A 22,106-nucleotide genomic window follows, 5' to 3' on the forward strand; every position below is an offset into this window, starting at 1 on the left:
AAGTGGGGGTAATGCTAGCAGTAGTGGTTTCTACAGCTTGGTATAGGGCTATGCATATAGCCAACACTCAGTAAAAATTTATTCTCTTTATTTTTCCATACTCCTCTACAAGTATCCACCCTCAGAGAATAAACCTCCATCCAAATTCTAAGGATATTTTCTCCAAAATCAATCCCCAAATCTGACTGTTCAAGTATATAAATTAGCCAAATTATTCAGAATCTACTGTCCTATTTTAATAAGTCTCTCCCTGAATTCTCTAGTGATCTACAATATATAATTATAACATATAATATAACAATAAAAATAAAGCTTAGAGACACCAATAGCCAAATCCTAACAAACTTGGGGCTATCAAGTAGGAAGAGTGTATCTTAGACTATGCTAATTTCACTGTTCTACGAATGTATGAATAATCAGAAAAACTACTTTATACTGACTACGCTGCACCTCTTTGCCACTGTCTTATCTTGCCGTGAAACTGGACACTACAATAATAGCAGTTCCTTTGCCAGTTCATGACTAGTTCACTTTCTATGACTGAGGCATCTAAGGCTCTACTGTTCTTTTCACTATGGTCCATATGGCTGTGCTGTCCTTGTCTTTTCCATTACTGTCAGCAGAATGCCAAGTAAACCATAGATTTAAGGCAGAAAGGGACCTCAAAGATCAGTTAAACTAATCTCTCTTCATTTTATAGACAAAGAAACTGATGCTCAAAGACATGGCGGAGGGCTCCTCATTTCTTCATTTCCCACTAGGCTGCATTCCTCTGGTCTCTTCCATTATGCCCCAAGCTGGCTACCTTCTCTCCCCACCCCTCCCTTCTTTTCAGCTCTCTTTTCTATGCTGTCTTCCCCACTAGAATGTAGGTTCCTTGAGGGGCTGTCTTTCAATTTGCCTGTATTTATATTACCAGAGTTTAGCACAGTGCTAGCACATAATAAGTACTTAATAAATGCCTGCTCAAGGTTATAAAGTAGCAGATGCAGATTTGAATAAAAGATCTTTTGAGTTCATATCCAGTATTCTTTTCACTAAAGCACAACTACCTCTAGATTTAAAAGCCAACAGATAATTTTGAGAATTAAGATATGGATGTGCTAAATAAATAATAAAAACAGTACAACTGGCCTTTATTTTTGCTGGATTATTCTCTCATTATTCACTTATGATTTTGACATGAGGTTTCATTTTAATACTATTTTGTAAAAAAAGTTTTTATAAGTAAAAGTCAAACATTCTCAAAGTAGATCTCAAAATGCATAAATTCTAATACTAAGAATGTGTTCTACAAATTTATTTGCTTACTACAAATTGTGCATGCAATCATATCACTTTTAATAATTACTCTCACACATCAATGAACAAACAGATGTCAGATGATCTTAGTGCAGCAACTTGGTTGAAGATCAAGTAAGAAAATCAAGCATTAACCATCATACAGGCTATTTCATTACTCCAAAAGGAGTAAATAATGCCTTTTTCTGCTAGCGTATGACAAAAAAAGTAGAAAACAAATAGCAAAGACATAATGAAAAGAATGTAATTTTCATTTTGTTCTAATTTTTCTAAGCAAATCCACTTACAAATAATACATTTTATTATCTTTACATCATGAAAAAAAGAATAGCAAAGGTACTATGAAAACACATTCTGTACAATGATATTTAAAGCTATGTAATATTTTAAGCTACATAGTAGCTTATGTAACATATATGTAGTAACAGGTATAAATCATATTAAAAAACTATTGTTACTGTTATTACTTACCTACATAGATCAGATTGGGAATACTCATAAAGTTTTCTTTCCAGTTCTAATCTCTTCTTTTCACTGCAGTATTAAAAGAAAATGCTTCATAAGTAAATTAGTAACAAAATTAATATCCAAAATTTGTAAAAGGGTCTAGCTTATAAACATGCCTCTGCAACAGTTTGTGGTGCCCATGTTTAATAATATTAACTAACATTTATATAGCACTTCAAAAGTTTTACAATGTGCTTTCCTCATAGCAAGCCTGCACGGTAGGTACTGTATTATTATTCCAGTTTTGTTGATGGGAAAACTGAGACTCAGAAAGGTTAAGTGATTTACTCAGAATCACAGCTTAGAAGACAAATGTTAGAACTGCATCATTGCGTAAGGTTTTCTGGCTCCAAATTCAGAGCTTCTCCATAGATATACTCAGAGGTCAATAGGGAAATGAGATATGTAAAAGGACAAAAATGAGAAACAGGAAGGATTCCCAAAGCAAATATAGAAAGAGCAAAAAGAAAGGGTACATCCCAGGAATCTTTGGAAAAGACTTTTTCAAAGTAGATTTTCATGAAAACAAAAGGGAAACAGAGAAGAAATATTTAAATGTAAGGCCAGGATAACATTTTCTGCACATATTGATCTAACTTGCCTTTTGACATTATGGACAGGATTACAGTGGGGATACAAAGAAAAACTTAATTCTAGACTTAGGGCAGGTCAGATCTCAGATGAGTTTGGCCCGCTGGCTAGAATTCAAACTAGTTTTCCTATCAGTATTTTAACTCCCTCAAATTTGTCTTACTATTTTTTCATAATGCCTTTATCTCTCTGTTCTTTACTATTTCCCAGTAACAAATATAAACAAACAAGAACAGTGAAATACAAACTGGGGAGGAAATAAAGGAAGTGAGTCACAGAACACAATTTAAATGTGAATAGCCTGATTGATGTCAGAAGTTTGATTAGTGAGTGAAGTATCTTAACTAACCACAAACTAGCCCACCTAAGGTTGCAATTAAGAAGTTCTTTGTGAGGGGCAGCTAGGTGGCACAGTGGATAGAGCACCCACCAGCCCTGGAGTCAGGAGGACCTGAGTTCAAATCCGGCCTCACGCCAAACACTTGCTGCTTACTAGCTGTGTGACCCTGGGCAAGTCACTTAACCTCAAATGCCTAAAAAAAAGGGGGGGGGGGCACCTTGGTTGCACAGTGGATAGAGCACCAGTCCTAGAGTCAGGAGGACCTGAGTTCAAATGCGGCCTCACACACGTACTTATTAGCTTACTAGCCGTGTGACTCTGGGCAAGTCACTTAACCCCAATTGCCTTGCAAAAATAAATAAATAAAAATTTTTTAAAAAGAAGTTCTTTGTGAAATAAAAATTCAAACATCTCAAAGATTTTACCTTACACGGAGAAAACTGGCAAAGACAAAATATTCAAGTAACTAAAGTCTATAATAGTATAGGGTGGAAAATATTGCATATGTTAGTTTTGCTGAACTTTTTTTTCCTCTTTTTATTCTCTAAGTGATAGCTCTCTTGGAGAGATTAAGGAAGGAAGACAGAAGCAAATGGAATTAAAAACAAAAATATCAATAAAAATGTCTTTTTTAAGATGTTCTTTAAAACTAGCTAGTTTTACTAGCTAGTAATGATGGTCTCATTGGAAACAAAAGTTCAGGTTTATATTAAGTGAGAAATAGGGCCACAACAGTTACTAAATATTTTTAGGGTTTTAATATTTTCATTAGATACACTGCCTGATTTCTTTAAGATTTATTCTTTCTTTTGGCTGTGGCAATGCGTTGGGTTTTTTCCCCTTATGGCTGGACCACCACCTTCACTGAAATTTTCTTCAGTTTTAGTTTTATTTTTTTTTTTTGGTCATAAATCATATTATTTAAGTTGAAGAACAGGTTATGGGGGGGGGCACATTCGTAACAGAGAGTCCAAGGTGGAGCCCTAGGGGAGAGGGAAGAAGGGAGAAGACAGGGAGACAAGAGCCTCTCCTCTGTGCCTGCTCTAGAGAGCATTGATCCAGGGTACACAATGAAGCACATGATAAGATGAGGTTCCAGGGGTTCCAGGTTTAGGAAACATCAAAAGGTGGCCAAAGTTACACATCCAACCAGAGGTGGGGGCTAGGATTCTCCTTGGATCAGCAGCACTGCTTCCTTTTAGGAATTGAAGCATAGTGATAAGTTCCATCCCACTTATTTCAGCTTTTATGAAACATTCTTATAGTTAAAGTCTTTGTGCTAAAGAATTTCTTTATAACCTCTCTAACTTCTTGTACTTGGCTTCCAGTTTCTTTGAATATACCTTCAACTTCTAAGTTGCCTGCAAAGTGATCTGATTTAGATAAGGCTGAAGTGCTGCATATTTCTGGTTTAAGTCCTTTATGTTTCTACTTATGTTTACTGCAATATCTTTCATTTCTAGATTCTTCAAGCTAGTCAGTTTGTTCATATTTTCCAGAAGTTTATAGTCTTCACTGGTGGCTGTCAGCTTGTCTGTCAGATGTCTTGGCATAGCCCTGTGATGTCTGCCTTGGCAGGTTCCGTGGCCTCTTCAGCCTTCTCCACCAAGGCATCATCTAGGCCGGTTAAGGGAAGAAGAAGAAAGGCTGGAGGGAAGGATGGGGATGGGGGAAGAGGGGGGAGGGAGGGAAAAGAAGAGGGGAGAAAAAGGGCCAGTCTTGGTTTTTGCAACCCAGTATAATCCCAGGTTTTTCCTTTCAAAACTATTCATATAATACCTGTCTTGAAGACACTTCATTATTATCCCATCCACTGTTTGTGCCTATTATCTACAAGGGCTTTGTCTTGGATCCTCAGCTCTATATCCTTTAAATTCTTTATAAAGTAGTTTCCTAGTCTTTGTGACTTTGATTACTACCATTCATAACAGAATTTTAATTTAAGTTCAAGATTGATTTTGGAATATTCCTAAACCTGTGGACATTATGTCCAGAACCAATAGGAATTTCAGTCTATTTTCATGTTTTATTTTTCCCCTTACTATTGTATCCACAATTTTATACTTCAAGAGAAAGTTCTACTAGGTAGAACTTTAATAATGAGGGAATTAATTCAGGATTCACTCACCAAAACTATAAGGAAACTTCTAGTGACCTAGAAATTTCTATGGAAACGTATTCTCTTTATGCTGATGCTTAAATAAAATACTAAGAAATAAGTCACATATATTAATTAATCCATCCATTACTTTCATTACTATTCAGCCCCTTCTGTTCAATTCCAGTATTCCACTGACATGGAGAACTGGGAAAGGTTGAGAGAAAAAACACAAAAATTACTAACCTTTCATAATAGAAGAAGTTAAAGGAGGCATAAAGTAATTCATCTGAATGAAAGGCTAAAAATAATGACCTTTAAGAATAACAATAATAGAGAGACAGTTGTGGCATAGTAGACAGTGTTGACCTCAGAGTCAGGAAGAATTGGCTTAAAAAACTGGTTATTTCTGAAATAGACTGGTTAACTGCAAGATGTTGGGACATGTCACATAATCTGTCAGTGCCCCAGGCAATTCTCAAATCCAAATTTCCTAAACTTTTTTATGTCATGAACCCTTTTGGTAGTCTGGTACAGCCTCAGGACTCCTGCTCAAAAAAAAAATGTTTTGAAATGCACAAAATAAAATAGATGGGATTACAGAAGATATTTTAATAAACAAGCTTACAAACTCCAGATATATAGTCCAGTGGTGTCAAACTCAAATAGAAACAGGCCATTAGCCAGTATATAAGAAACATTATGGATTCATATTAACATAGAAAATCAAATACTAACATTATTTATGATTTACTGCATTTTTACTTAATTTGTTAAATATTTCTCAATTACATTTTAATCTGGTTCACTGTACTTAGTAGCATTGTGGGCCCAGTGTTTGACATCTCTGTTCTACAGTAAAAATTTCAGAGCAGGTGCCAATCTATACTGATATTTCTCACCAGGAGTTCCCTACACCAGTGAATCCCATGCCCAGTCCAAATAAGAGGTGACATTTACATAGCATTTTAAGGTTTGCAAAATGCTTTAATAACAATATCACATTTAATCAACATTCCAAGGTAGATGCAATTATTATCCCTAATTTCAGAAGAGGAAACTGAGACCTGCCCAAGATCATGTCTGAGGTGGAATTCAAACCCAAATCTTCTTAACTCCAAATCTGGTGCTCTTTCCAGGATGCCATTTTGCTTCAAATGTTCACTTCAACACAACAAACATTTATTATGCATCTACTCTGTGCTAAGTCCTATGACAGCCTTTAGATACAAATACATAAAGAATTCTTATTCTAAAGACAGAGCAAGAGAAAATGGGCTTGACATTTAATAAGATATTTGGGAAGAAGAAAAAAACTCACTAAAAGAACTACTTAATATAGGAATGAATGCCAAAGATAACTGCCTTCTCTGTTTTCCTCTACTGGACCAACACAAGAAGTCCTCAAACTCTCCCTACTCCCATCAACAGAACACTCAGACTCACTGGGCCCCACAATAGTACTCCATTCTCCAAAGAACACAACCTTTGTCCCGTTCCAAAGGTTTCACTCTGGCCTAGAACCACACAAACCCAACCAATATAGGCTGACTAGACTGGGCCTCTTCCCCCAAATAGAGAAGGTAGATAGAAGCGAGGGTGTAGGAGGGGAAAAGGGAAAGAAAAGGAAGGGGGACTGATAGAATGGAAGGCAGACTGAGGGAGGTGGTGGTCAGAAGCAAAACATTTGTGAGGAGGGAAAGGGAGAAAGGAGACAGAAAAGTATAAACAGGAGGGAAATAGAACAGAGAGAAAGATACAATTAGTAATTATAATTGTGAATGTGAATGGGATGAATTCTCCCATAAAATGGAAGCAGATAGAAGACTGGATTAAAAACCATAATTCTGCAATATGTTATTTACAAGAAATACATTTGAAGCAGAGAATACACACAGAGTAAAGGTGAAAGGCTGGAACAGAATATAATATGATTCAGCTGAAGTAAAAAAAGGGGGGGGGTAGCAATCTTGATCTCAGACAAAGCAAAAACAAAAATCTAATTAAAAAAGATAAGGAAGGAAAGTACATCCTGCTAAAAGGTACATAGACAAGGAAGTAATATCAATACTAAACCTATATGTACCAAGTGGTATAGCATCCAAATTCTTAGAGGATAAGTTAAGTGAGTTACACTTAGAAATAGAAAGCAAAACTATACTAGTGGGGGACTTGCACCTCCCCCTCTCAGAACTAGATACATCTAACCACAAAATAAACAAGAAAGAAATTAAGAAGGTGAATAGAATTTTAGAAGAATAAGATACGGTAGACCTCTGGAAAAAAAATGAATGAGGATAGAAAGGAACACACCTTTATCTCAGTGATACATGGCACCTACACAAAAACTGACCATGTACTTGGGCATAAAAACCTCACAATCCAATGCAGAAAAGCAGAAATATTAAATGCATCCTTTTCAGATCATGATGCAATGAAAATTACATGTAATAAAGGGCCACGGAAAGATAGACTAAAAATTAAATGGAAACTAAATAATCTAATCCTAAAGAATGAGTGGGTCAAAAAACAAATCATACAAACAATCAATAACCTCATCCAAGAGAATGACAATGATGAGACAACATATGAAAACTTATGGGATGCAGCCAAAGCAGTTCTTAGGGGAAGTTTTATATCTTTAAATGCTTACATAAATAAAATAAAGAGAAGATCAATGAATTAGGCGTGCAACTAAAAAAGCTAGAAAAAGAACAAATTAAAAATCCCCAATTAAATATCAAATTGAAAATTCTGAAAATCAAAGGAGAGATTAATAAAATTGAAATTTTGAAAACTATTGAACTAATAAATAAAACTAAGAACTGGTTTTATAAAAAAAAACAATAAAATAGATAAACCTTTGGTTAATTTGATTTTTAAAAAAGGAAGAAGAAAACCAGTATCAAAAATGAAAAAGGTGAATTCACCACCAATGAAGAGGAAATTAAAAGAATAATTAGGAACTATTTTGCCCAACTGTATGCCAATAAGTCTGACAATTTAAGTGAAATGGATGAATATTTACAAAAATATAAGCTGCCCAGATTAACAGAAAGGAAATAAAATACTTAACTCCATTTTAGAAAAAGAAATTGAACAAGCCATCAATGAACTCCCTAAGAAAAAATCTCCAGGGCCAGATGGATTTACAAATGAATTTTACCAAACATTTAAAGAACAATAAGGTCCAATACTACATAAACTATTTGGAAAAATAGGCGAAGAAGGAGTCCTACCAAATTCTTTTTATGATACAAAATATGGTGCAGATACCTAAACCAGGAAGAGTCAAAACAGAGAAAGAAAATTATGGATCAATTTCCCTAATGAATATAGGTGCAAAAATTTTAAATAAAATATTAGTAAAGAGATTACAGCAACTTATCAAGAGGATAATACACTAGGACCAAGCAGGATTTATACCAGGAATATAGGGCTGGTTCAATATTAGGAAAACTATCAGCATAAATGACCATCTCAATAACAAATTTAACAGTAATCATTTGATTATCTAAACAGATGCAGAAAAAGCTTTAGACAAAATACAATACCCATTCCTATTAAAAACACTAGAGAGCACAGGAATCAATGGAGTTTTCCTAAAAATGATAAGTAGCATCTATCTAAAACCATCAGTAAGCACTGTACGTAATGGGGAGAAGCTAGAAACATTTTTAATAAGATTGGGGTGAAACAAGGATATCCATTATCACCACTGTTACTCAATATTGTAACTAGAAATGTTAGCTTCAGCAATAAGAGAAGAAAAAGAAATTGAAGGAATTAGAATAGGCAATGAAGAAACAAAGCTATCACTCTTTGCAGATGATATGATGATATACTTAGAGGACCCTAGAGAATCAACTAAAAATCTACTTGAAATAATTAACAACTTTAGCAAAGCTGCAGGATATAAAATAAACACACATAAATCATCGATATTTCTATATATTACTAACAAAGTCCAGCAGCAAGATATATAAAAAGAGAAATTCCATTTAAAGTAACTGTAGACAATATAAGATATTTGGGAGTCTATCTGCCGAGACAAACCCAGGAACTATATGAACAGAATTACAAAACGCTTTTCATACAAATCAAGTCAGATCTAAATAACTGGAAAAACATCAGCTGCTCATAGGTAGGCCAAGCTATATAATGAAAATAACAATTCTACCTAAATTAATTTACTTATTCAGAGCCAAAACAATAAAACTACCAAAAAATTATTTTATAGAACTAGAAAAATAATGAGAAAATTAATCTGGAAGAACAAAAGGTCAAGAATATCAAGGGAATTAATGAAAAGAAACACAAGGGAAAGTGGTCTAGCTGTAACAGCTCTAAAACTATTACAAAGCAGCAATCATCAAAACTATTTGGTACTGGCTAAGAAATAGAATGGTAGATCAGTGGAACAGATTAGGTACACAAGACACAGTAGTCAATGACTATAATCTATTGTGTGACAAACCCAAAGACTGGCTTCTGGGATAAGAACTCACTATTTGACAAAAACTGCTGGGAAAAATGGAAAACAGTATGACAGAAACTAGGCATAGACCAAAATCTTACACCATATATAGCAAGATAAGATCAAAACAGGTCCATGATTTAGACCTAAAGGGTGAAACTATGTAAGCAAATTAGGAGAGCAAGGAATAGTTTACCTGTCAGATCTATGGAGAATGGAAGAATTTATGACCCAAACAAAAGATAAAGAATATTATTAAATGCAAAATGGATAATTTTGATTACATTAAATTAAAAAAGGTTTTGCACAAACAAAGTCAATGCAACCAGGATTAGAAGGGAAGCAGGAAGCTGGGAAACAATTCTTACAGCCAGTGTCTCTGGCTCATCTATAAAATATAGGAGAAATTATTCAAATTTATAAGAATACAAGTCATTCCCCAATTGATAAATGGTCAAAGGATAGGAACAGACAGTTTTCAGATACAGAAATGAGTCAAATTTATAAGAATACAAGTCATTCCCCAATTGATAAATGGTCAAAGGATATGAACAGGCAGTTTTCAGATGAAGATATTAAAGCTATCTATAGTCATTTGAAAAAATCTCTAAAGCATTATTGATTAGAGAAATGCAAATTAAAACAACTCTGAGGTACCATATCACACCTATCAGATTGACTAACATGAAAAAACAGGAAAATGATAAATGTTGGAGATGGGAAAATTGGAACACTAATACATTGTTGGTAGAGTTGTGATATGATCCAACCATTCTGGAGAGCAATTTGGAACTATACCCAAAAGGCTATAAAACTGTGTATACCCTTTGATCCAGCAATACCACTACTAGGTCTGTATGCCAAAGAGATCATAAAAATGAGAAAAGGACATACATGTACAAAAATATGTATAGCAGCTCTTTTTGTGGTAGCAAAGAATTAGAAATTGAGGGGATACCCATCAACTGCGCTCTAAAATTAGCACCTTCTTAGTTCAACGTTGGAATAAAATGAGGCACTCAGAAGTCACTGAAAATTTAACAAAGGAGGAAGTTGACTTTGCCCTAACATAGCAAAGATATATAACAAGGTTATAGCGGTATTTAGATTCTGTGGACTAAGCCCCCCTCATCTCTATCTGCAAACTTCTCTGGTCAGTTGGTCATCAGGGTTCTTCTAACAAAAATATCGACTCAAGTGGTGTTGGGCAGCCACTAAATCTGAGCAGCAGCAAGTACATGAGGTTGGAACCTTTTATGCTCCCAGGAAGGTACATCAGGGATACTGGGGCTAATCAGGTTGTGTGTGGGAAAGGTAGTTATGTCAGGGTCAAGGAAGTTATATCAGAAAACCACTGTTCCTACAATATAGCAGGTACCCCTCAGTTTACCTTCAACCTGTGACTAAAAACTGTGTGGGGGCCATCTCCAGTCATCCTGATCTACATCTTGCCACCGGACCCACATGGCTCCAGAGGAGAGAGTGAAGCTGGTGACTTTGCACAGCCTTCCCTTGCTTAAATCCAATTCACTTGCAAGTCACGGTATCACCTCCTGATATCATGATGTTCAAAAAAAAGGATAAACAACAAGAACTGTATAGTGTGAGATAAAACTGACAGTTGGCATCTATTCCTATTTTGGTGCTCTGCTATGAATTGGGGACCTCTTCTCCCCCTGGTGCACAGCTTCTCTCTTATGTTGGAGTACTTACAGTGTGCTCCCTTGGCCAGACCCCTTCCCCAGTGTCCACAGACTTTTCTGTCTCCCTATGCCACCCATGAGCAGGAAAAATGACTCACTGTGACTTTTTCTTGGATTTCCCCATCAAGATTCTGACTAGAGTGTTTTCTAGATCTATTTGAAGGAGGGTTCTTTTTTTTTTGGAGGGCAGGGGAGAAGCAGGGAGCACTCTCTGTACTTCCGTATTCTTTATACACTCCCTGACATTTAAAGTGAGACACCAATAAACTTTAGTTCTAAAAATACTACTTTCTCTAGACTATAAAATATGCAATAAAATTTGTGAATTCAGAATCATAAAGTTAATTGGCTGACATCCTTAGGGATAGACACTTGTCAAGTTTTTGTCTTTTTGTTGCCAAAGTCTAACATAGTCCATGGATCATAGCAGGTGCTTAATAAATGCTTGACTGATAAATATAAATAAACCTTTACCCTTGTGCAAATAATGATTAAACGACTATAATAGGAAAATGAAAAGTATTTCCCAGGTACTAAAGAAAAGGGCTGTGTTATGTCTTTATTAGTTACATAAAATAACAGAATACAGTCATGGTAATATCAGGTTAATCAATTTCTCTGGATGACAGGAAAACTACCTTAGGTAAATAAAAACTGTGTAGAGGTAAGGCAAAAGTTTGCCAATTATTTTTTGCAAGTAACTAAGCTACTGATTTTGATCCATACAGGTTGCTATTGGACATTATTGCTATAGAATATGTTCAAAAACTATTGGTTAGAACTTTCTAAATGTAGTTTTTTCAGGAAAAAAGTAATTTTATTTAAATTTTATCAACTCTTTTTATCTAATTTTTCCTTATGTGGAGTTAAGCCTTTCAATTGCATATACTATTCCTCTGGTACCCAGAATCACAGTCCAGTATCTTTTTCAATACTTCATAGATTTTTCTGTTCAGGCATTCAAAAGATGGCCTTCCCACTGACTGGCCAACTGCTACTACTTTCATTTTCAATTACTTTTGCAGCAAAGGTAAGCTATAGAAATTGTTCTGGAATGTGTAGTGCTTTTTTTTTAAACTTTAAGTAACAAATTTCCATTCTATTAAAATCAGATGTTTCCAAAAGGTTCCTCACTTCAACTATGACAAAAGGCATTCTGGAAAAGCTTTAGTTTTCTGACTTTATGTAATCCTTCACTGAAAATCTTTTCTGGACCTCAACCCCTTCTCTTCTTATCCACTACCCAAGTTACATGCAAACAGACACACCTGTACACTAAAAATGTCATCCCTATCCTAACCCAAATGGACATCTAAAGATAGAAATTTTAAAGGAGGTAAAGTAGAAAAATATGTTTCATGTGAAATTGTACTGTATGTAACTGAAGCTGACACAAAAGAGCAAAAATCTCCCAAGACAGCAGCAATTTCTTGGCTCTAAGACAAGGGTTCTTAACCTTTTTTTGCATCGTGAACTGGGCAGTCCGATGAACTGTACAATCTCCTTCTCAGAAAAATGTTTTTAAATGCATGAAGTAAAATACATAGAATTACAAAGAAAACCAAAGGTTGGTGAAAATAATGACGAATTTTTTTTTCCTTCCAAGTTCTGCTACTCCCTGAAATCTGTCCATTGACCTCAGGTTAAGATCTTCTATCTTAAAGGATACAGTCCCTTTCCCCTAGAATTAAGAGAGGGTCACTGACGTGTAAGTAAGGTGAGTTTAAGGATGATCAATATAAGATTGCTTCTGCCCCAACCAACTCCCCAAAGCTAAGGGGAGGGGAAGGAAGAAGAGGGAAGAGGGGTAAAGGGGGAGGGAGATGAAGGGCAGGGAAAAGGGAAGAAGGGAAGAGAAGGAGAAAAGGAAGAACGACGAGAAGGAAAAGGAAGGGGAAAGAGAAGGAAAAGGAAGGGGAAAGAGAAGAGGGATGAAGGAAAGGGGAAGGGAGAAGGAAAGGAAGTGAAGGAAAGAGAAGGGACAGAGAAATGGAAGGAAGAAAAGTAAAGAAGGAAGGGAAGAGGATGGGAAAGAAGGAAAGGAAAAAAGGGAAGAAAAGGAGGAAAAAAGAGGGAAGTGAGAAGAGGAGAAAGGGAAGATGGAAGCATAGGAAAAGGAAGGAAAGATGAATGAGAAAGGAGAAAAGGGAAGATAGACAAAAAGAAAAGGGAAAGAGGAAAGGAAAGGGATGAAGGGAGAAAAGAGGAAGGGGAAAGGGGGAAGGGGAAAAGAAGGGAAGGAGAAAAAGAAGAGAAAGGATATGGAGAAGGAAAGGGAAAAAGAGAGGTAAGGGGGAAATGGGAGGGTAAGGGCAAAGAGGAAAAGGAAGAAAAAATGAAGGAAAAGAAAGAAAGAGGAGGAGGAAGGGGGAAAGAGGAAAGAGGAAGGGAAAAAACAGAAGGAAAGGAAAGGGGAAAGGAAAGGAGAAAGGAAAGGAGGAAGGGCAGAGGGAAGGGCAGGGGCAGCCGCTCTTGCTCGCAGCCCAGCCGCACGCAGCCCCCACCCCGGCTGGGCCAGTGACAGTGGACGAGGGACGCCCGCGCTAGACACCAACCCCCGCCCGGGGAAGGGGGCGGTACCGAGGACCTCGCCCACCCTGGCCCCGCCCCCGGCCTTGGCCCTGGCCCCCCCTACCTGTCCCTCAGCGCGCCCTGCAGGCGGCCCAGCTTCTCGTAGTAGTCGGGGCCCGGAAAAGGGCCCCGCTCCGAGCCCTGCGCCATGGCGCGCGCCCCCCGCCCCGCCGAGTTCGCCTGCGTTTACCGGCAAAGCCTAAGCGACCTCCCCGGCATGCTCTGCGGCTCAGCCAGCCCCTCCCTCTCGCGCGGGAGGGGGCCGGGGGCGTGGGGGGTGGTGCTAGGCTACTACGGCCGGGCTGGGGGACGCTGCGGCTTCCTCGGCTCTAGGCCCGCCCCTCCCTTCCCAGGAACGCGAGCGGAACTTGGGCTGGGGATGAAACGCTTCCTTGCTGCTAACTTTGTCTTGTGCATCTCATGTTCAGCTTGTCCACACACGTGAAAGTGGAGTGGGAGCGAGGGGAGGGGACACTGCCCTCAGCATCGCATTGTGCTGCCTTGGGGCCAAGCGGCCACTCTTGGTCAGCTTGGCCCCAGAAGGCAGAACCACCGGCCTACTGGCTGTTCCTCAATCTCCCAGCCCTGGCTGTTTTCTGTGGCTGCCCCCATGGCCTGGAAAGCCCTCCCTCTTCATCTCTGCCTCCCCGGCATCCCTGGTTTCCTTCCAGTCCCAGCTAAAATCTCAGAAGTCTTTCCTAATCGGCTTTAATTCTAGGGCCTTCACTCTGTTCATTATTTCCAATTTCTCTTGCACATAGCTTGTTTGTACATAGTTGTCTGCATCCATTAGGCTGTGAACTTGAGCAAGGACTGCCTTTTGCTTTTCTTTGTACTGCCTGGCACATAGATACACATAGATACTACACATAGATACTACACATAGATTTGACTGATCATAGTTGGAGTACAGAAATCCATTTTAAAGCCAGATCTACATAGTAGCAGTTACCCTGATAACTGCTTTTGTGATTTGTGGTTGTGGTTGTGGTTTGTTCTTGTTCTGGAAAAGGACCATGGCATCAGGGAGATGATGATATGACTCGCAATTGACTTTGATTCGAGTGAGGGTGGGCTGTGCAGGGTCACCAGCCTCACTTTCTCCTCCAGTGCCCTCTGGGTCCAGTGGCCAAGAGAGAATGGAGCCTAAATAGGATTAAGGGTTGGAAGTGGCCAGGGGACATAGGGAGATCTAGGCTAGGTTAAGAGTAACAGAATTGGGAGATTGGGTGTAGCCACAATGAAAGGCCAGTTGGTGGGATTATAGCCTCAGGGGAATGCCAGAGATTAGGCCATGTGGGATAGTAGGGGGAGGGGGGTTTCCTTTTTTGGGGTCTATCTCCTATCCTCATCAGTACTAGTCAGGTTAGACATAAGTCACAGTCTTTAGATGTCTTAGTAAAAGATCTGGAGTTACTTTAATCAAAAAAGTAAGCACCCTGAAAAAAAGCTTATGAAATCCACTATTGGTCTATACTCAAAAGCTTCTCACCTCATGCCCCCAGTTTACCTGCTTAGCTTTGCATTTTAGAGGTATGGGTAGAATCACCTCTACTTCACCATGAAAGCTTTAGTGGAGGATGTAGGTAGTTTGGATACCATTAAGCCCATTTCACAGATGAGAAACAAAACTGAGAGCAGGCCTGCATAACATACAGCCCACCCGTGAAAACTGTAGGGTTACCTCTATGCACTCTCCTGTTTGTCATGTGACCCGAGGCAACCAATCATCATCTGTCTGTCTCTAGTCTAACCTATCTGAAGAAGTTTACAAGTTGTGCAGGTCTGGCTTAGTGATTTCCGCAGCTAGTTAATGCTGGAGCTGCAATTCAAATCCACGTCTGAGGTTCTTTTTATTTTTATTTGCTAAGCCTCTTAAATTCACTGAAGTAAATGTCTCTATTAAAGTGTCTCCTTCATAAACTTTTGTTGTTGTTTCAATTATGTCTGATTCTTCATGACCCCATTTGGAGGTTTTCTTGGCAGAGATGGAGTGGTTTGCCATTTCCTTCTCTAGCTCATTTTACAATTGAGGAAACTGAGGCAAACAGGGTTAAGTGACTTGCCCAGGATCACACAGCTACTAAGTGTCTGAGTCCAGGTTTGAACTCAGGAAGATGTCTTCCTAACTCCAGGCCCAGTACTCTATCCACTTTGCCAAAAGATTGTCAGAGAACCAGATGATATATCTTTCTATGGCTACAGAAGTTCCTAGTCAAACAAGAGATAGAGGTTTGTTATCACAAAGAATTAAATAAATTATTTTGATTAAATGAAATTGAAAAGCTTTTTTTTCAGGAATAAAATCAATGCCAGTAGGATAAGAAGAGAAGTTGACAGTTAGGGGGGAAAAAACTTTGCTTCAGATTTCTTAAGTTTTTTATATCTAAGATATATAGGTAACTAACACAAAGATCAAGAGCTATTCCTCAATGGATAAATGGTCAGAAGATATAAAGTTCTCAAAAGAATTACAAAATAATAACAATCAAATGAAAGATTATTCTGAATCATTAATAATAACAGAAATGCAGATCAAAACAACTCTGAGGTTTTGCTTTACACCAAGAAAATCAACAAAGGTGACAAAAGAGGGAGTTAACAAATGTTAGAGGGCTATAGAAATATAGGCATATGAATGTCCTTGGTGGTGCTGTAAATAAATTGGTTCAGTCATTTGGAAAGCAGTTTACTCAGAAAGTTACTAAAATGGTCACACCTCTTGACTCGGAGATCTCACTGCTAAAGTCAAAGATAGAAAGAAACCTCCCATATAAAACAAAATTTAAAGCTCTACTACTTGGTGTAGCAAAGAACAAAACAAAGTGGATGTGCGTGGTTTGAGGAATGACTAAATGAATTGTCATATTGAATGTAAAGAGGCATTACTCTGTTATAAGAAATGAGGGATAGGAAGGATACAGAGAAGTATAGGAAGACATAGGAACTGAAGCAAAGTCAAGTTAACAAAACCAGGAAAATAATACACACAAAAGCTACAACAATGCAAATGGAAACAACAACAGCAAAGAAATAATACTTGAAATGAAAGGAAAATAACCAAGTTCAGCCTCAAAGAAGAGAGGTGAAGTTGCACCTCTCTTGTCCTTCATTGGGGAGGTAGGGAAAAATAGGTATGGAACTTTGCATATATGATCAACTCAGTAAATGTGTTATTTAGTTTTATGGAACTGCTTTTGTCTCTCCTCTTATTAATTATAATGAATGGATCTAGTGGAAAAGGGGAGGGGGAGGAGAGGTATATATCTTTGGAAATAAAAAGATATCAACTTTTTTAAAAGTATCTCCACCCAACTGGCTATTAAGTTTAACCCACAGTGACTTTAATAGAGTTTCCTGACTAGGCTGTGAAAAAGAGGCTCTAAATATCTAGAAGATCCTAACCTTGATAACAAATATAAACACCCTGATTTCTGGACAAAAATATATAGTGCAATAATTCTGATAATTTAAGTAAAAGTAGGGTTTTGTTTGAACTACCACAGTAGTTACATCAAACTTCTTTGTTTTGGTTTATATAGACCTGGCTAGAGGATGCTTACAAATGTCCTCTAGTCACAAGCCGGCCCCAGACTTAGTAAATCTTTAAACTGCTAAATATTTTGATTTTCTCTATAAAATATGTCTAGTGTCACTTTGCTTATAAAATTCTTTGAGATTCTAAGATGGGAAAAACTGTATAAATTTGCATGAAAAGATTCAAGATAGCTTTTCAGCTTTCAATATCATAGAAACAGCTTCTGTGCAACTCTATCCTTTCAGTGATTGATGTTCAGCTGAAAATCTCTATTATGTTGGTGGAATTAGCATAGAATGGCAGTTTTCTTAGGTCTTTTAAAAAATTGTAAAATAAATGGAAATATATATATATATAGCCATATAACTACATGCTTATGAAATCAGAAATAAATGTATTTTTAGACAAAACTTTTAGGTTATTATGTAATCAATAAAGACATTTAACAAAGTATAAACTGACGAACACATAGAATTTCTTTAAATAAAATGAACACAGTTAAAAATATCTTGCATTTGAATAGTACTTTTAAAAATAACTTTTACATAAACTATTTTATCTTTATAAGAATTCCTTGAGGTAAGGCAGTTATTATTTTCCTCATTTTACAGATGGGGAAACAGGCACAGAACAGTAAAATGGCATGCCCAACCTCCCAAGACTGTTAAGTGGCAAGAAGAGAGACATAACCTAGGTTTCCAAACTATTAACCCAGTAGGGAGTTTTTTTCTCTATTATTATATTTGTTTACACTTATTTAGTATATATTTTGTATTTCCTTTTGTGTGTGCATATTATTTTCCCTGGGGGAAAAAAAGTGAGATCTTTGAGGGCAGGAATGGTTTAATTTTTATCTTTTTATTCCCAGTGCCTGCACATAGTAGTCAGTCGATAAATATTTATTAAGCACCTACTATATGCCAGGCACTGTACTAAATGCTGGAAATATAAATACAAATTTTTAAAAAACACAATTCCTGCCCTCAAAGAGTTTACAATTTAATGGGGAAAGATAAAAGGAAGCTGAAAAGGGAGGTGGGCAAGTGGAAGAAGAGTTGGTACTCATGGGGGCATGATGGAGAATTCCAAAGAAGTCCAAAAGCAATATAGCTCATGGGAAAAGGGGAGAAGACTGTGTTGAACCCTTTTCTTAAATAGAGAACCTGTAGTTCATGGCCCTATCCTCTAGTCAGTAGTAGACATATAATAAATACCTGTTGACTGATTTTTCACACTGCTTTGAAATTTTTCCCTTCCTTTCCTCCTTTTTCCCCCAATGTTCTTGTATCCCAAAATAATTATATCAAATTTATCATAATGAAGAATGAAGAAACATATGTTATATAGACTCTTCATGCTTACCCTGATGGTTTCATAATTGACTAAAGAGTGTAACTTAACACATTACTGGTAGATAACACAAGAATGCTTGTGTTTTCTATTTCTTCTTCAGATACTGTGTTTTCTATTTCTTCTAAAAATTTGAATATCTAAAACTTCAGCTATTTTCAGTGACTTTTGTGGGATTTCAGAAAGATCTCTAAACTCACTTCCACTCATTTCCTCACCATTTGCCTGTACTGGGACCATCACCCTTATCTCCCCATCACCACTACTGCATTGGACTCTGCCCCGGAATCACCCTGACTGATAGATGAGTTAGTGGTTATTCTTGCCCAGAACTAGGTCTCCAGGACACCTGCCACTCAGCTCTATACTATCCCTACCTCCATCTCTATTCCTTGTTCCCTGTTATATGTTGTCTTCTCCCTTTTCCCTTGTAGAAGGTGAGATGCTCATGGTCAGGGACTGTTTTGTTTGTTTTCTTGTATCTCCAATGCTTAGTACAATGCCTGACACAAAATAAGTGTTTAATAAATATTCTAGCTAACTAGCTAACTGACTCCAATTTATTTTGTATCTTACTTGGAATGTTGGTTGTCTTAGAAGTGGTGGGAAATTAGATTGTCAAAAATAGTGTAACCCAGGCTTCTCTGGGCATACCTAGTTTTAACATGGAGACTCCCTTGAGTAGCCTCTTGTGCATGCCCAGTTTACCTAACATGGAGCCCACTGCATCTCCTACCACATGGGTGGAGGTAGCCTTCTTTGACCACCTGTGTCCTTAAAAGTGGCAAGACCAAGACATTCTTTTTTCAGCTCTATTCTTTTCTGTCATCTTTTCAGCTGTGCTCTTTTCAGAAGCTGCTGTCTGCTGTACCCGGTCTGGACACCATGACCTGAACCAGTGAGAAGGAAAGGAAAATCCTTCCCACTCCTCTCCTCTTCTTTTACCCCGGCTCTTACTCATTTCCATCCTGTTTTGTTTGTTCTCAATTTTAGATCCTAAAGACCATGGGCCTAGAGTTTGAGCCATTCTGGACCTGGAGCCAGGATGGAGACAGGGTGATGCAGCAAGCGAGCCCAGGATGAAAACCCTGAGAAGACAGGGTGCCTGGGATTTGAAACCCCCCACCTCTCCCCACCTGCCAAAGGACGTTGGATTTGAACTCAGGTCCTGCTCTACCCACTGCGACACCTAGCTGCCTATACATATATATATAGTATATATATATACACATATCTATTTTAATATAGGCAGACACTTTAATGAGGCATTTTTTACAAATAGGCTTTGTTTATAAAGGCCCCCAGAGTAGAGTTTGGACTTGGAACTTTGACTGTGCTATCTGGGAACCAAGCTAAGCCATGAACCTAACCACTTTTTCTTCCCCAAAGACTAAGGTAGCTCAGAAGGGCAGAGGATTATGCCTCCCACATATTGGGGGAATAAATTTGTATATTTGTTATTATGCCTCTTAAAGTAAATATTCTTCTGTAAAAGCTCCTATATTATATTAGGTTTAGATACATAGGTTTATACTATAAATAATAATAAACTCCAAATGAATGTGTGAACTAAATATAAAAAAATCACATAAAAATAAAGGAAAATAAGAAGAGGTAACTTTTAGATCCCTGCTTAAGGGTAAAATGCTTAATCAAGCAAAAACTAGATGTGGTCATAAAAGATAAAATAAAACAATTTCATTTACTTAAAGTTAAAAAAGCTTTTTTCATGAGAAAAATCAATATAGTTAGACTAAGAAGAGAAACTATCAATTGGGGATATTTTTGGCATCAAATATTTCTGATAAAAGTCTAAAATCCAAGAAGTTTATGGAAGATAATAAGACCAAGAGCCATTCCCCAAAGGATAGTCAAAAGGTATGAACAGTTTTCAAAAGAAGAAATGCTGATGATCAACAACCATATTAAAAACACTGCAAATCTGGAATGATAAAAGAAATGCAAATTAAACCAACTCTGAGGTTTCTTCCCATAGTCATCAAATTGGCAAAGATGATAAAAGACAGAGTCAATGTTAGAGGGACTGCAGAAAGATAAGAACACTAATACATTTGGTGGTGCTGTGAATTGGTCCAAATCAGTTTAGAAACAGTTTGGAATTATTTGAAAAATGTCACTAAACTCTTGATGCTCAGATATCACAGGCCCACCTATAAATAGAAGTGGTAGGTACAATGTCTATTCCATATAAGCTAGACTAGTTTTTATCCTAAAAAGACAATGAAATCACCCTTAATACGTAATTAGGCCACAATACTAAGGCTCAAACCATTGACATATGCTTCTGACTCCTTAAGTATAAATGCCTAGTGTATGAAGAGCATATTCCTTCAACTTGTCAGATGTCTCAATACTGTACTAGTTAGCAAACACACTCTTCTGGTCAACAGCACTGTGGCAAATGCAGAAGTGAAGACAGGTTTCTCTACCTGAATCAATGCTGTATCCTAGCTGAATAACTTTCCATGCTGTCATTAAGTAAACTAGACAAAAAGGTGGTGCAATGGATAAAGGCTGAGCCCAGACTCAGGAAGACTTAAGTTCAAATCCAGCCTTAGATACTTACTAGCAGCCTGAGCAAATCACTTAACCTCTCTCAGCCTGTTTCCTCATCTGTAAAATGAGGGCTCACAAGGCTGTTATGAGACTCAAATGAGATAATATTTGCAATGGGCTTAACATAGTACCTGGCACTTAGTAGGCACTTAATAAATGCTTATTCCCTTCCTCCCCTTCTTTTTTTGCATAATGATAGATAATTCACAAATGACTCATTTTGTTCTAAATTGGAACTTTAACCATCAGTCAGGCCTGGTCCTGAACACTTGGTGTTCCCATTCGGATTGAGTCAGAATGATCTCATGGCTAATTTCATGGTTGAAGTGGGAAAAAGGTGAAATGTAGAAAAGAGAGCCTCTAGTGAGTGATTGGATGGCCAGATGCAGGAGCCATATATCTGCCTTACTTCTAGCTGCATACATGGATAATTTTCTTCTTTGGTACCATAAAATATTCTAATAAGCCTGAAGACATGTGTGACACTGTTTCCCACATGGGACTCTTTGTGTGGCTTGACTACTACCCTGCTTCAGACCTCCAGAAAGACGGCATGCTGACTTATTAATTATACACGGAGGGAGTACAATATCTCGGTTGTCCATCAAGTGGGCTCTTCTTCTGCCACCAGCTCAGCTTTGTCAACTACCTTCTCTGGTACATGCTTAAGTTGGCCCTTTCCTAAGAGGATGAGGTATTTCTATCGACCGCCAGAGAATAAATACCTAGACTGCTCCCTGACTGTAAGGCTATCCTGTAGAACTAAGCAACTTTGAAAGTTGTATCTAAAATTTAATCAAAATATTAAAATATGAAATCCACTACCTGTAACTAGTTTAGAGCCTTCATCTTATAATTGCCTTCACCTTTTCAGTTCACTGACCACTATATTCATAGATTCAGCTACTTAGTAACCTGAGATAAAATGAAAAGAAAACTAGATCAAACATTCCTCCAACTATCTCCTAGTTGCTCTTCTGTTTCCCTCCCAGATCTTGGTGTGTTTTCAGGGAGAATTCTGCACAAACCCAGCTCTTGTAAAAAAAAATTAG

The 22,106-nt window shown here is 37.5% G+C and overlaps 1 protein-coding gene across 6 annotated transcripts in view; it reads right to left on the reverse strand.

Annotated features, from left to right (window-relative positions):
* The window catches only part of KIZ (kizuna centrosomal protein), a 205,913-nt gene extending 192,153 nt beyond the window's left edge, over positions 1–13,760 (reverse strand). For 5 of the 6 annotated variants that reach the window (XM_027840428.1, XM_027840431.1, XM_027840429.1 and 2 more), the window contains exons 1-2: positions 13,654–13,745; positions 1,774–1,836 (exon numbers count right to left, since the gene is read on the reverse strand). In XM_027840428.1, the coding sequence (XP_027696229.1) occupies positions 1,774–1,836; positions 13,654–13,739 (149 nt within the window). In that variant the 5' untranslated portion in view covers positions 13,740–13,745. Of the gene's footprint in view, positions 1–1,773; positions 1,837–13,653 lie in introns of all 6 variants that reach the window. The other variant, XM_027840432.1, reaches the window with a different exon arrangement.
* Between the last annotated feature and the right edge of the window lie 8,346 nt (positions 13,761–22,106).

This window comes from Vombatus ursinus, unplaced genomic scaffold (assembly GCF_900497805.2).
Source record: "Vombatus ursinus unplaced genomic scaffold, bare-nosed wombat genome assembly UNPS02014841.1, whole genome shotgun sequence".
Lineage (NCBI taxonomy): Eukaryota > Metazoa > Chordata > Mammalia > Diprotodontia > Vombatidae > Vombatus > Vombatus ursinus.